At 36.4% G+C, this 12,471-nt stretch overlaps 1 protein-coding gene across 1 annotated transcript in view; it reads right to left on the bottom strand.

Moving 5' to 3' along the window:
• The window catches only part of LOC593440 (carboxypeptidase D), a 40,055-nt gene that overhangs the window by 1,257 nt on the left and 26,327 nt on the right, over positions 1 to 12,471 (bottom strand). The window contains exons 12-24 of the mRNA XM_030991804.1: positions 12,083 to 12,252; positions 11,105 to 11,202; positions 9,324 to 9,546; positions 8,347 to 8,455; positions 7,453 to 7,652; positions 6,326 to 6,447; positions 5,398 to 5,593; positions 4,284 to 4,425; positions 3,598 to 3,738; positions 2,868 to 2,984; positions 2,456 to 2,520; positions 1,829 to 1,960; positions 187 to 478 (exon numbers count right to left, since the gene is read on the bottom strand). Coding sequence (XP_030847664.1) covers positions 187 to 478; positions 1,829 to 1,960; positions 2,456 to 2,520; positions 2,868 to 2,984; positions 3,598 to 3,738; positions 4,284 to 4,425; positions 5,398 to 5,593; positions 6,326 to 6,447; positions 7,453 to 7,652; positions 8,347 to 8,455; positions 9,324 to 9,546; positions 11,105 to 11,202; positions 12,083 to 12,252 — 2,007 coding nt within the window. The remainder of the gene's footprint in view (positions 1 to 186; positions 479 to 1,828; positions 1,961 to 2,455; positions 2,521 to 2,867; positions 2,985 to 3,597; positions 3,739 to 4,283; positions 4,426 to 5,397; positions 5,594 to 6,325; positions 6,448 to 7,452; positions 7,653 to 8,346; positions 8,456 to 9,323; positions 9,547 to 11,104; positions 11,203 to 12,082; positions 12,253 to 12,471) is intronic.

Below are 12,471 nucleotides of genomic sequence, written 5' to 3'. Positions count from 1 at the left end.
GAAAGAAGGCAGGGTATATTTTTTTAATATCCTACATCAAATATTTATTTGAAATCCTGTACGCTCGCTTACTTCTCAACTCGGCGTAGATTGCACGGCGTGAGTGTCGTGACACCGAAAATACCTCATATTAAAAGATCACAACAGGGAAAGGATCACAGAGATAAGAACTGTTCTCACACTTACCTAACATTCCTAGGAAGAGGTAGATCGGGAAACCCATGATGGTGCTCTCCTCAGGTAGCGTGAACTTGAGGACCATCACCTCCCTCCCGCTGACCACCGCTGGAAGGGTCTCGCTGGAGTGACCCTCAGCACTGACCGTGATGGAGTACTGACCATCCGGCAGGAGGAGCCAGAAGTCACCCTGATGTGATGTGAGGACGTGGTTCCGATGGAGGCCGCTAATGGATATTGTGGCGCCCTCTAGTGGCGTGCCTGCAGTTGTGGTGACCACACCCTGGATCCCACGGTGTGCCTGTTTGGAATGAGACATTTGAATAGACCAGTTCACGGTTAGCACATATGAGGTCCCACTTTGTACATTTTGAAATAATCACTCCTTCAGCGATGGAGGTACTACATGAATAGCCTTTGTTTCCCTTTTTCAAAGAATAGTTCCACCTGTGTATCATGGAGTGCACTGCTTGTGCATCAATGTATAATGATTACATAACTGTCATACTATCCAGTATTTTGTCTCTGTGTATTTCACAATTCGGTCTGCAATGACCTTTATCTGCTCATGCTCAGACTGCAACTATGAACTGGCTTATTAAACTATGAATATGACGGACAAAGAAAGCGGACAAAATATACAGTTTCTCATTTTAACCTCAACAATTGCTATGGTAGACAAAGGGACATCCCTTCACTGCTGTTATGTAAAAATGTGTAGAACAGGTGAATATGGATGTGACACCTGTTCTACACATTTTTACATTAGGCCTAAAATAAAAACTTGTTGCATTGCCCTTTAGGTGCCAAAACATGGGTCGGTCGGTCGGGAAAGATTTTATTTTTTAAAACTTTTTTTCCCCGCCCTCTTTTGGCTGATATTTCTCAGTTTTCTAGCTGGTGCAGTGTATGGTATTAAACTATAAACACGTACAAGAGGCCGGGGTCTACTTACACTCGTATACTAGGATTTTAAAACTAGGGCAAAAGACGGGTGAGAATTTGGGAATAATTTGATTTTATGCATTTATTTCCTATTTAAACAAACAAAATACATATTTTTGTATTCATTAACATAACAAAATCTCAAAAACAATAATTTTTTTTTTTTTTTTTTAAATGCCGATTGTAGGCTTTCAGATTTTTGGGTCGGTCGCAAAGGGCAATGCAACAAGTTTTTATTTTAGGCCTAATAGTAGTGAAGGGAAGTTCCTTTGTCTACCATAGCAATTGTTGAGGGTACAATAAGGAACTGTATATTTTGTCTGCTTTCTTTGTCCGTCATGTTCATAGTGTTAGAAGCTATAATTGTATTTCAATAACACTTGGTAATTTAACCAAATTTATGAAAATGCCTTTGTAAAGCGCCTCGATAAAAATTATTTAATTCACCTGTTACAAATAAATGTATCTCAATAGCCAGAATTCAAATTGCTTACATAAGCTGTTGCTAGGTAGGACAAACATTGTGACTTGCCCTACCTAACACCACATAATATATTCAATTTGAATTCTGACAATTGAAATACAATTCTACGCAACAGGTGAATGAAATAATTTGTATCAAGGCACTTAAGTATAATTTTGGTTACACTACGAATAAGGCCTATTATAGCAGGAGCAGATGTTGAATCACTGCGGTCCCACTCACCTGTATAATGGTCTCTAGGAGGGCTGGTCTATGAGCCTTCCAAAGGTCCTGGAGCTCAGAAGCCTTTGGGTATAGGCAGCAGCATGTATGGACTGACAGGTCTAAACAACCTAGGGAGTCATAGGTGAAATCCTGTTCATATTGGAGAAAAAAAGAAACAGAGAATGAATGTCATGCTGTAAAACCATTATCTCTTCCAGTACAACTATTAAATTTTAAAAATTCATATTGAAAAAAAATCATTCTGAAAGGTGTCTAGCTAAGACAATATACATGATTATAGTGTTAGTCATGCTCGGTACAAATGCAATTCCAATTATTTCTCTTGAAAAGGATCAGATATTTTTTGTACTAAACCTTGATAATTTTTCATAGAACTTTCAGGAAAGCATTTCCATATCTTTTAGATAAATCAAACTTTTAATTTGAATTTGAATATGAAATTGATAAACAACAATCAACTATTTTCATGATGAGACCAAATTGTTATTACACATACTTTTGTTGTTGTTGTTATTTTCCTCAATGGCAAAAATGCATTGGGGACATGAAACGTACTATTCTTATCAAGCGCTTCTTCTACATGCAGTGTCATTGTCATGGTTTCAGTTTTACTGCAGGTCATACCTGAATATTGTTTTCCTGAGCATTCCACTCCGCACCATTCACAATCCCATGTTGATAGGACTCCTCTGAACATGTTAACAAATGACAAAAGAACATGATACGATTAAAGGGGTAGTTGACGAACCACAGAAATAAAAAGCCATTACATCAAGTGAGATGGAAAACCTTTTATTTTCAACGAACACTAATTATTTCAAAAACTGAAAAAATCTGCAGGTATATAAATATTTTATAGCAACAGGATAAGCAAGCCTGTATCTGCTTAATATACTGATGGATTAATGGATAGTTCACTACCTAGATGTAAATAAATAAAGACTTAGTCATATCAATAATTCTAATCTTAATATATATTCACAGATTCCTTTTTGCAACTTATTTATTTTTAAAAATAAGGACGTCTTAAACTCACCTGCATTTCCAGGACATTGTGGGTTACCCAGGTGCATGGTGGGATGCTTATTTGCATATGCCTTGGCTAGATACTGGAAGAGTTTGTCATCTGATGTTTGAACTATCTTGTCTCCCCCTACAAGAAATAAATAAATGAAGATTGATTAGCATGAGGAAAAACATGAACAGATATTCTATATTTTTCTAAAGATATTTCAAGAAGTCCAGTATAACTCATGTGGAATAATTTTGACTCCTCTTAAAATAATGAATAAAATAAAAGAGCATCCTTCGTCTGAATACATTATAAATCTGAATATCTAGCTGATATGATTCAATGTTTGTATGACTGCTGTTAAACAGTATTTGTCTCCCAACAAAACAACCAAGTATTTAGCTGGAGGAAACATCATTAGATCCTATTTTTTCAGACAACCTCTCTCGATGTCCTGAATATCTGCCCATTTAAAAAATGGATCTTAAAAGAAGGTACAATAATTTTTTTAAATTTATTTTTACTCCCTCTTTGGGCTGATATTTCTCAGTTTTGAACGCTTTAATACATTTTTTTCCCTTTTTTTTAAGCCGACTGCCGATTTCAAGATTTTGGGTCAGTCGCAAAGGGCAATACAACATCTTTTTTTTTAAGCCTAATGAATGGGCAAAAATATAGGAAAGGTCTGGATTTTCTTTTTAATGAAAGAAGGAAAAAAAAAGAAAAAAAGAAGAAAGATGAACAGGTTTCTCACCTTTTTGTGAGTTGTAAGGATAGCGAGCCACCACTGTCCCGCCGAAGAGGGAAACACCAAGGGTGAAAGGTCGACTCTTCAGCCAATCAGTAATGGCTCTGGTCTCTGGTTGGACATCTGCTGACATATTCAAGACATTCACTGTAACAGAAGAAAATGAATCTTGTAAGAACAAACCATCTAAAAGTTACATAGCTTGACAGGAAAGAATAGTTCGATGGTATTCCCAAAACTTTGATGGCAAAATTTCACTTAGCGTAAGCAGAAAACCTTAAGTTTGTATTCTTGCATCAATATTCGACTTCAAACACATTTGTTTTGAAAATACTTAAAGAAATGTGTATTAAATGACATCCTCTTTTCACATTATGATAAAATTCAAGTGGAGTTTTGCCATAATTTTTTTTGGGAATTTGGGGCTCTCAACACTTTAGAGGGGCTTTAAGACTCTTTACTCTGTACATTCAGTTTGACTGTAGCTCTTGTGGGGCCATGCCTTTTAATAGCCAGTTGCATCAAGGCTCAAAGCTGTGTATACATTGCAGGGAAGGAACACATTATGGATAGAATCGATTATAAACAGGTTATTCGGACCATGTTTGTTTGGAGGAAGAAGAGCATTACCTCTTTGTTTAAATATATGAGTTAGATACCCATGTGGCTCAAAGCAGACAATATGCACTTACTTTGATAGTCATTTTCCAAGTTGATTCCATTAGCATTGGTCTTCCCTTCGTCACCAAAGCATGTTCCTTGAAGCATTTTGGTCTTTTCTGATCCATCAGGGTTCATGGAGGGTAGGATGTGGATATGTGTAGTATCCAGGAGCTACAGGGTTAAAAGAGAATAATGAGACATGGGGAGTGTTTCACAAAGATCTTAAGTTGAACTGATCTCTAAGTTGGACTTATCAATTATGGAAAGCAGTTAGCATCATTGAAAATATTTTGTAAAAATTATTTTAAAAGCCATAAAGTGTTGATTCAAATTTTTTTTAATTCATATTTTCTATTATCTTGGGAGATTTCATGTTCTTGATGTGGAATTTATGAAAAGTCTAAAATACTTGAATTTTGCTTTTGAATGTATTTCATTATAAGGCTACAAATGGCTTTCCATAATATTTAAGTCCAATTTAGAGTTAGTTTGACTTAGAATCTTTGTGAAACACCCCCCCCCCCCTCCCCCGGTAAAGATAGAACGAGGTAACAAGGAGGGTTATCTCTAATTCATCATGGTTAAATGCTGACACAGTGTGGATGCAAGAGATACATGTATCTTGGAGCGTCAGGGTTAAAGAAAATAACAAGAAGTGGCGAATGTCTTGAAGATTGATTAAAATTGCCCTCGATACCATCTTTGGTCCTTTCTGAACCAACAGGGTTCAAGGAGGGTAAAATGTGGATGCAGGTAGTATCCAGAAGCTAAACGGTTTAATACACGGAAAGAGAAGCGGCGGATAATACAAATAGTGAATGCAGCTGCGAATGTGAGATGAAATACTCTCATTCGCTACATTTACATGTATGGATCGTACAACAAATGCTGCAGTGACAACATACTTACATTGTACCTTTAATCCCTAAACCCAACACGATACCCATCCTGATCCCTACTCCTACACCTAATGCTAAACCCTAAGGTTTATCTGTTTGTCAACTTCATACTTATACTGTGCAAAGATGTACCATGGACATCAAGACTAAAGGAATTAGTTCAATTGAATGCCATGCTAGCAGGGGAATAGTACAGCCATGTAGTTGAGTAGTTTCAGTATTGTTATAATGCTTCATTTGTTACCTTTGTAACTCCATCATCCTTGCCATAGTTCATCAGCAGATAGTTAGCGAGGGACAGTACAAGCTCTCTCCCCACCGGCTCGTTGCCGTGGATACTGCCGATGAATTTGACCTCCGGCCTCCCTGGCTGATGGTTGCCGGGTTTGTTGCCAAGCTCCAGGACCAGTAGAGGTCTCCCTTCAACACTCTCACCAATACTACAAATAGGAGACAGAGAGAGAGAGAGAGAGAGAGAGAGAGGAGAGAGAGAGAGAGAGAGAGAGAGAGAGAGAGAGAAGAGAGAGAGAGAGAGAGAGAAGAGAGAGAGAGAGAGAGAAAAGAGAGAGAGAGAGAAAGGGATGTGTATGTTAATTTGTGATAACGTACATGTATACTCACAATTATCGGTACAGCAGCAAATGTTTATAATTGCAGATGTTTTACAGCTATAAAAAAAAAAAAAAAATTCTTCATGTTTTACAATTGCAATTATCTTTTAATCATCATCATCATCATCATCATCATCATCATCATCATCGTCATTGTAATCTTCATCACCATCATCAACAGTGATTTTTTTCCCACAGGTCTAAGGATGAGTGACCTAACATCTTCTCCAACAGTGTTTCTCTGAGTGATAGTGTATTTGATCTTGAGTCAACTTCTTAATTTCATCATATCCCACTCCTCCACAATGTGCAAAGACACAATCCCTTCAGACTAAATATATTTCTAAATTTAAACTTATGAAAACAGAATTTATCAAAAGTGATGAACTGCAAACAGGTCTATGTCTCTCTACATGATTTGAATAAAAGTATCAAACAAGAAATTACTGCAAACACAGTAGTACAGTGAAACCTGCCTAAAAGACCACTTTTCTTGTCTCCCTTGGGTGATCTTTGTAGACAGGTTTCACTGTAAATATTTAACAAATTTAAATCACCAACCTCTGTAAGTGTGTGAGACGTGGATATAGTGCAGTCAGGTTATTGAGCATCTCCTTCATCTCATCAAAATGATGGTATCTCATCCCTGGTTCTTTCTCCATTAAAAACACGACCTCGCTAACCTGAACAAAAAAAACAAAAAATTGTTTTTATAATTGATGCACATCAATTGGAAATGTATTTCTATTCTTCGATTTTGCAATATACATGCCCTATCATAGTGTAAGATAGAAATTATAGTGAATTCTCAACAATAATTGTTGTTGCAACAAACTTACTGAATTGGAAACAAAAATAAATGATAGGATTCAATTATGTTAAGATGAAACTTTCATAAAAGTTTTACAGATAGTGATGAAACTTATCTCGCCCAAAATCTCCAATGTCGAACGTTTTCCACTGTTAGTTATTTCAGCAAGATTTAGGCAATTTCCTATAATTCATAAGATGCCCAACGTTATAAATACACACTAACATCTATTTACTTCATGACCAACCATTCAGAATATCTCCTAGACAGCTTTTCTTTAACTATACAATCTCATAACCAGTGGAATCAACACAACTCTATAAGCCCATTTCATCTGAATTCTTGTTGTTTTTACTTGTACATTTAGGGGACGACTCCCCATCTAAACCTGCACTAGTTTGGTATGGAAGGATCAGACCTCCCTGCGAGGTCACTGGCAGGTGGTTATCTCATCAACTTAGCTCTCAATGAATATGAGAAAAAGGGCATCGTGGGGGATCAACGGGTACCGCTTAGGCATTGTTGGCTGTATAGAGGGCGCAAGTACATGTAGCTATAAGTAGTGCAGTGGGGCTTTAACAGTCACATGGGTATTTAATTTGGATGTTTCATAGAACTCTTTTCTAAATAAGCCATCCTCAAGAAATTATTCAGCAAAAAAAGGCGCGATAGCTCAATCAGAGCAGTGGTCTCATAATCCGGTGACCCGGGTTCGAAACCAAGGTGATGTGCTAGTGCCCTTTTGGTAAGGCATTAATCTTCATTACCAGGTCTTTCAAAGAGGACCTAAAGCCGTCGGTCCTCTGGTTACTCACTAATAAGCATTTATGCTTTCTTAGAAGTCAGGTAAGATAACCACCACTTCACTGCACATTACCTCATTCATAGTGACATGGACATCTTTAGTGAGAGGCATGTAACCTGGAGCCGATGCTGTTACACCATGGACACCCACAGGCAGCAGACGTCGGAACATCCCGTCCTCATCGGGGGCCAGGACGTGAGTATGGTCTCCATGGTGAATGACAGCGGAGGTCAGGGGGCTACCATCCGCAGTCTGGATTTTACCAATTATACCTGGGTGTGGATGCGAAATATCAGGAAAGTAATTTAAAATGTAGACATAAAAGTACAGTCAAACCTGTCTACAGCGACCGCCCAAGGGAATAAAAAAATGTGCTTGTTGTAGACAGGTCGTTACTAAAGCAGGTTTGACTGTACAACAAAAATTGAAATTTTGGAAAATAACTTCAGGAAGATTATGACTACAATCATGATTTCCAGAACATTTCTTTAGTACTGTACTTGATGTAAAATTATGGGTAAATTCTGGGGCTGTATTCCAAAAACGTTGTTATCATGTATGTTACGGGAATATTATGTTGTCATAACAAATTGAAATTGCACAGAATGAATGCTAATCAGATGTCTATTCAAACATTATGTGTACATAGCCAGCTTTGTGCAGATGAATAAATATGCAAGCTATGATTCAAACCAATGAGATTCATTTCTTGGCTCATCAAAAGGTTTTTTTAGCAACTGGAACATGAATATTCAAAGTAATCTTTGAGTTCTGGTTATGAATGACATTTCAAATACAGTACAGTTGTATGCTGAGAGCCAGAAGGGCATTAACTCCATGTAAAAGTATGAGATAACACCCTTCTGGCTCTAAGCAGACAAAATCAAACTTACAATAAGTTTTCAAAGAAAACATAAATGCTATTCGCTAAAACAAATTCACTAAAGGCACATTGTAAATGATTACCTTGGTGTGATTTCTCAGTGAATGCCGTGAGTGATTCTAGGTTGGTTCTCCACAGGTTCTCAAGCTCTCCATGGCCTGGGTACTTACAACATGATATCTGAGCAGTTACCTGAAAGGATGTAGAGAATGTTTATAATGGGGATATGATTGCAACTTGTATTGAAAACCTATCAACTGAAGGTAGGATTGGGGGATGTGGGGTCCATACTTCTTGATTTTTTTTCTATTTCCATAGCGCTTAGAGACTTAATTGTAATTTGCGCTATATAAAAACTGAGGACTACTATTATTAATTATTTATTAATCAAAATTATGCATTCACGTTTGCCTTTGGATTTCATGAAAAATATCCATCCAGTTAATACACTATATCCTGATTCTATGGACAACATATCTGTCGAAAGATGTATGAAAACTTGCTAGAAAATTGTTCTATTCTTTTAACAATAAGCTGTCCGATGACCAACTTGTCTGGACACATAACATGTGGGTATATATGGTACAGTTAGCACCTTTTAATTACAAACCCGACGTAAAACTAATACAAATCTGATGATCCGAACCTCTACAATGACATATGGCCTAGACGATCTTTGTGTCTCTCAATCATACAACCATACAAAGCGAAGATACAATGACATGCGCATTGGTTACAAATACACACATTGAGAAGAAAATTGTATTCTTTGGCTGCACTAATTGATATCATTCAGTAATGCAAATGGCAAACTCCATGACTGCATTTGTAGCCCATATCTTGATGTCATATTATTAATATAGAATCACTTTCATTAAACAATTGATACATGTTTTGAAGCTTATGTTTCAGTGAAATACACAGCACTCAGTAATTTTGACTGTAATATAGACTGGGCAGAGCCTTGTCATTTTCCCATTGTGAGTTAACCTACCTAAAGTGCATTTTCATTGAAACAATCACAAACATGAAATATTTGTACAACAGCAATTATTCTCACCATGAATTCACTTTTCTGTGTATAGAGATAATCTTGGAGTGTATTCCTAATGTTCTTCCATTCTGCTCCATTTACCACCCCTGCGCCGTAGCTATGGCTATTGCACTTCACCCCTCCGCTGAGAATGGAATTGGCCGATGCATATGCATTAGCTATCTCAAAGAACAGGTTGTTGTCCTCTGTGGTGGTTCCATGATCGCCGGTAGGGTTGTCATATGGATATCTGCAAGGAATCAGAATGTAGGGAAATGCTGTCACAGATTTATCATTAAATCAAATATTTTGTACAAAAGAGCAGTGATTTGGGATTTGAAATAGAGGAAATTATCTCTCATCATCGTCATCTACAATTTACAAAAGATGTTCAATCATGATGAATGATAGTCATATCTGAACAATTAAGCAGCGATTGGGATTTGAAAGAGAGGAAATTATCTCTCATCACAATCTACCCACGGGTCATCTCTCAGGGAACGAGTTTTCTCAATCCCAAGCTAAATAAAACTATATCTGTAGCCAACTCCAAATTAACCATTCCCCATTAACCATTCAGTACGGGTAAACTCATGTTATATTTTGACTATACACTTTCATATTGATCAAATGCCTAAATGAGATAACAAACTTGAAAACTTATTTTTCTTATTATTTTTTTTTCCCAAAAAAGAAAAAAAAAACACTTTGCAAATTATAATGATTATCAGGGCAACTATATAAATACAGTTCTTCTGGGGCCTTTCACAATATTTGACAGTAATGCATGACAGTAATCAGGGATACCGGTTTGTTTCATCCATGAGCCTGAAAATAAACTGAGAAAAAAAAAGAATTCCGGGGAAAACTCTTCAAACTAAAAAACGGACTGAGTATCCTAAAAAATCAGATTCTCGAGAGAAAAATCAGATTTTCTCGAAAACTTGACACTACCACCAGCCCATCAGCCCGGCCAGTAAAATTTCAGAAAAATGTTTTACTGATAAGTACGGTCAAGTAAAATGTTTTCTCTTTCATTCAAATTTAATGAGAAAATTGGAAAGCAAAGTTTTTGTTTGGGTTTACTTGTACATGTTTCTATGCGATTCCGCTGTTTTTATTTATTTATTTATTTAAAAAAAAAAAATTTTCAAAGATGAAAAATTGTATTTTAAGAGGTGATATCATATTATTGTATTTCCCCATCTCAGGCTTTTTTAGACAGACTTCAATATGCAGAGATGCCAACCAGTACAATTTAAATCGTACTGGTTGGCATCTCTGCATATTGAAGTCTGTCTAAAAAAGCCTGAAATGGGGAAATGTCAGGTAGCGAAAAATCTGGCAAAGGGCTCAAAATTTGCATCCCTGAGTCCTTTCATTAATTTACTGTTGCTTTTACAATTTACAAGAGACGTTCAATGATGATGATAATGATAGTAACTTTCAATTTATTCAGCACATAATAATTAACACTTAATTCTCTATGCGCTTTACATTCAAATAGTATGCTTTACAATCTACATCGACATATCTAAGAGGACAAGTAACACCACTATATGCACACCGACACATCCAAACAAGAATTGTAATAAACAACTGTAAGAAAAGGTGGGCTCTCTTAAAATCATAAAGGGAAGATACATGTATTCCTGATTGTCAAGGGCAGAGAATCTTACAGAGCTGAAGCCAAAACCACAAAGGATCAGTCTCTATAGGTGTGCATATTAACAGGGTGTACTGCAAGGAGGTGTTGTGATGATGATCGAAGTGTACATGTAGTGATGAATGATGAATGATAGTCTTACCTGACCCACATACCGCTTGATTCAATGGAGAGAACCAGAGTGAAATTGTGGTCTGTGAAGAGGCTTTGGAGAGCAACTAGTTCTGGTCTCTGAGATAACTGAAAGGTAGAGAAGAGAAAAAAAATCATTAGATAAACAATCTCTTGTTAAATCTCTCTGAGTATTTGATTTGATTTGATTTATTTATTTCCATTTTATTTTATTTTTCTTTTGTATTTTTACAAATATATAACAAACAAACAATGCAAATTTACACATGACAAAAGAATATATTTAGAATAAAGTAAGGCTGGCTATATCTATGGTAATGGTAATGCAGCTTCTTGTCCAAGGTCATAGGGTTCACAATATAACATTTTCATTAATGCATAAAATAAAAGTATACTGTAAAGTAAAAATATGATGAGGGTGTTAAAACTCATGTTAAAATAATAATTTGTTATCCTTTATAAAAATGCTAAATGAGAAAGCAAGCGGAAAAATGAAACAAGTAAACAACTCTGTAAAGGAGATGTTTAGAACTCTTCTGATTTGTAAAAATATGTTGTATTTAATTTGAGGGCTGTGAGCATGTCAAGCTACTTTGCTTATGCTGTAGCCCCCCTGCATCTAAGGACGTAAAAAAAGAAAGATGTTGTATTGTCCTTTAGGTGCCAAAACATTGGTTGGTCAGTCGGAAATCTTTTTTTTGCTCCCTCTTTGGGCTGATATTTCTCAGTTTTGAATGCTTTAATACAATTTTTTCCAATGTATGTTAATTATGCAATCAATATATTTATTTATACATATGAAATATTGTATCAAACCATATTATGTTCATGAAAAGTGTGATGAAAAAAAAATGATGCAGATACCAATAAATCAAATCAAATCAAATCAAAACAAGTATACAGTACAATTAACTATATAAGTGGGAGAAGAAGGTAAACAATGAAAGATGGGTGAGCGAGAGGAGGAAGAGGAAAACATTCAACTGACCAGTTCCCCATCTGGTCCAAAGCTATTTGCAGTAAGGTCTCCTTCATATCTGCTGCCTGTGCAGTCTCCCTCGTGTGCCAAGCCAAAGCCATCATAGTCTACAGCTGGGATAATGGTCAGATGGGTGGTGTTCAGAAGCCTCACTACCCTCTCATCGTTGGCATGGTAACCTGTTATCGACGATGTAGATGAAAAATGTTATGACAGCCAATGCAATGATGTTTATATGAGATCTAATCAGGATGGTGTTTCGGAAAGTCAAATACATGTACTCTGCATAAAACTGAAGATGTAACACTAAGAGGTACATGTATGGTTATACTATGAATATGGCTACTGTTTGACACCGCCAGTTCACACACGTAAAATATATGATAGATAATCCTGCA

This window comes from Strongylocentrotus purpuratus, unplaced genomic scaffold (assembly GCF_000002235.5).
Source record: "Strongylocentrotus purpuratus isolate Spur 01 unplaced genomic scaffold, Spur_5.0 spur5_scaffold_2, whole genome shotgun sequence".
In the NCBI taxonomy this organism is placed as follows: Eukaryota; Metazoa; Echinodermata; class Echinoidea; order Camarodonta; family Strongylocentrotidae; genus Strongylocentrotus; species Strongylocentrotus purpuratus.
This window is presented reverse-complemented; position numbering and strand designations above follow the sequence as displayed.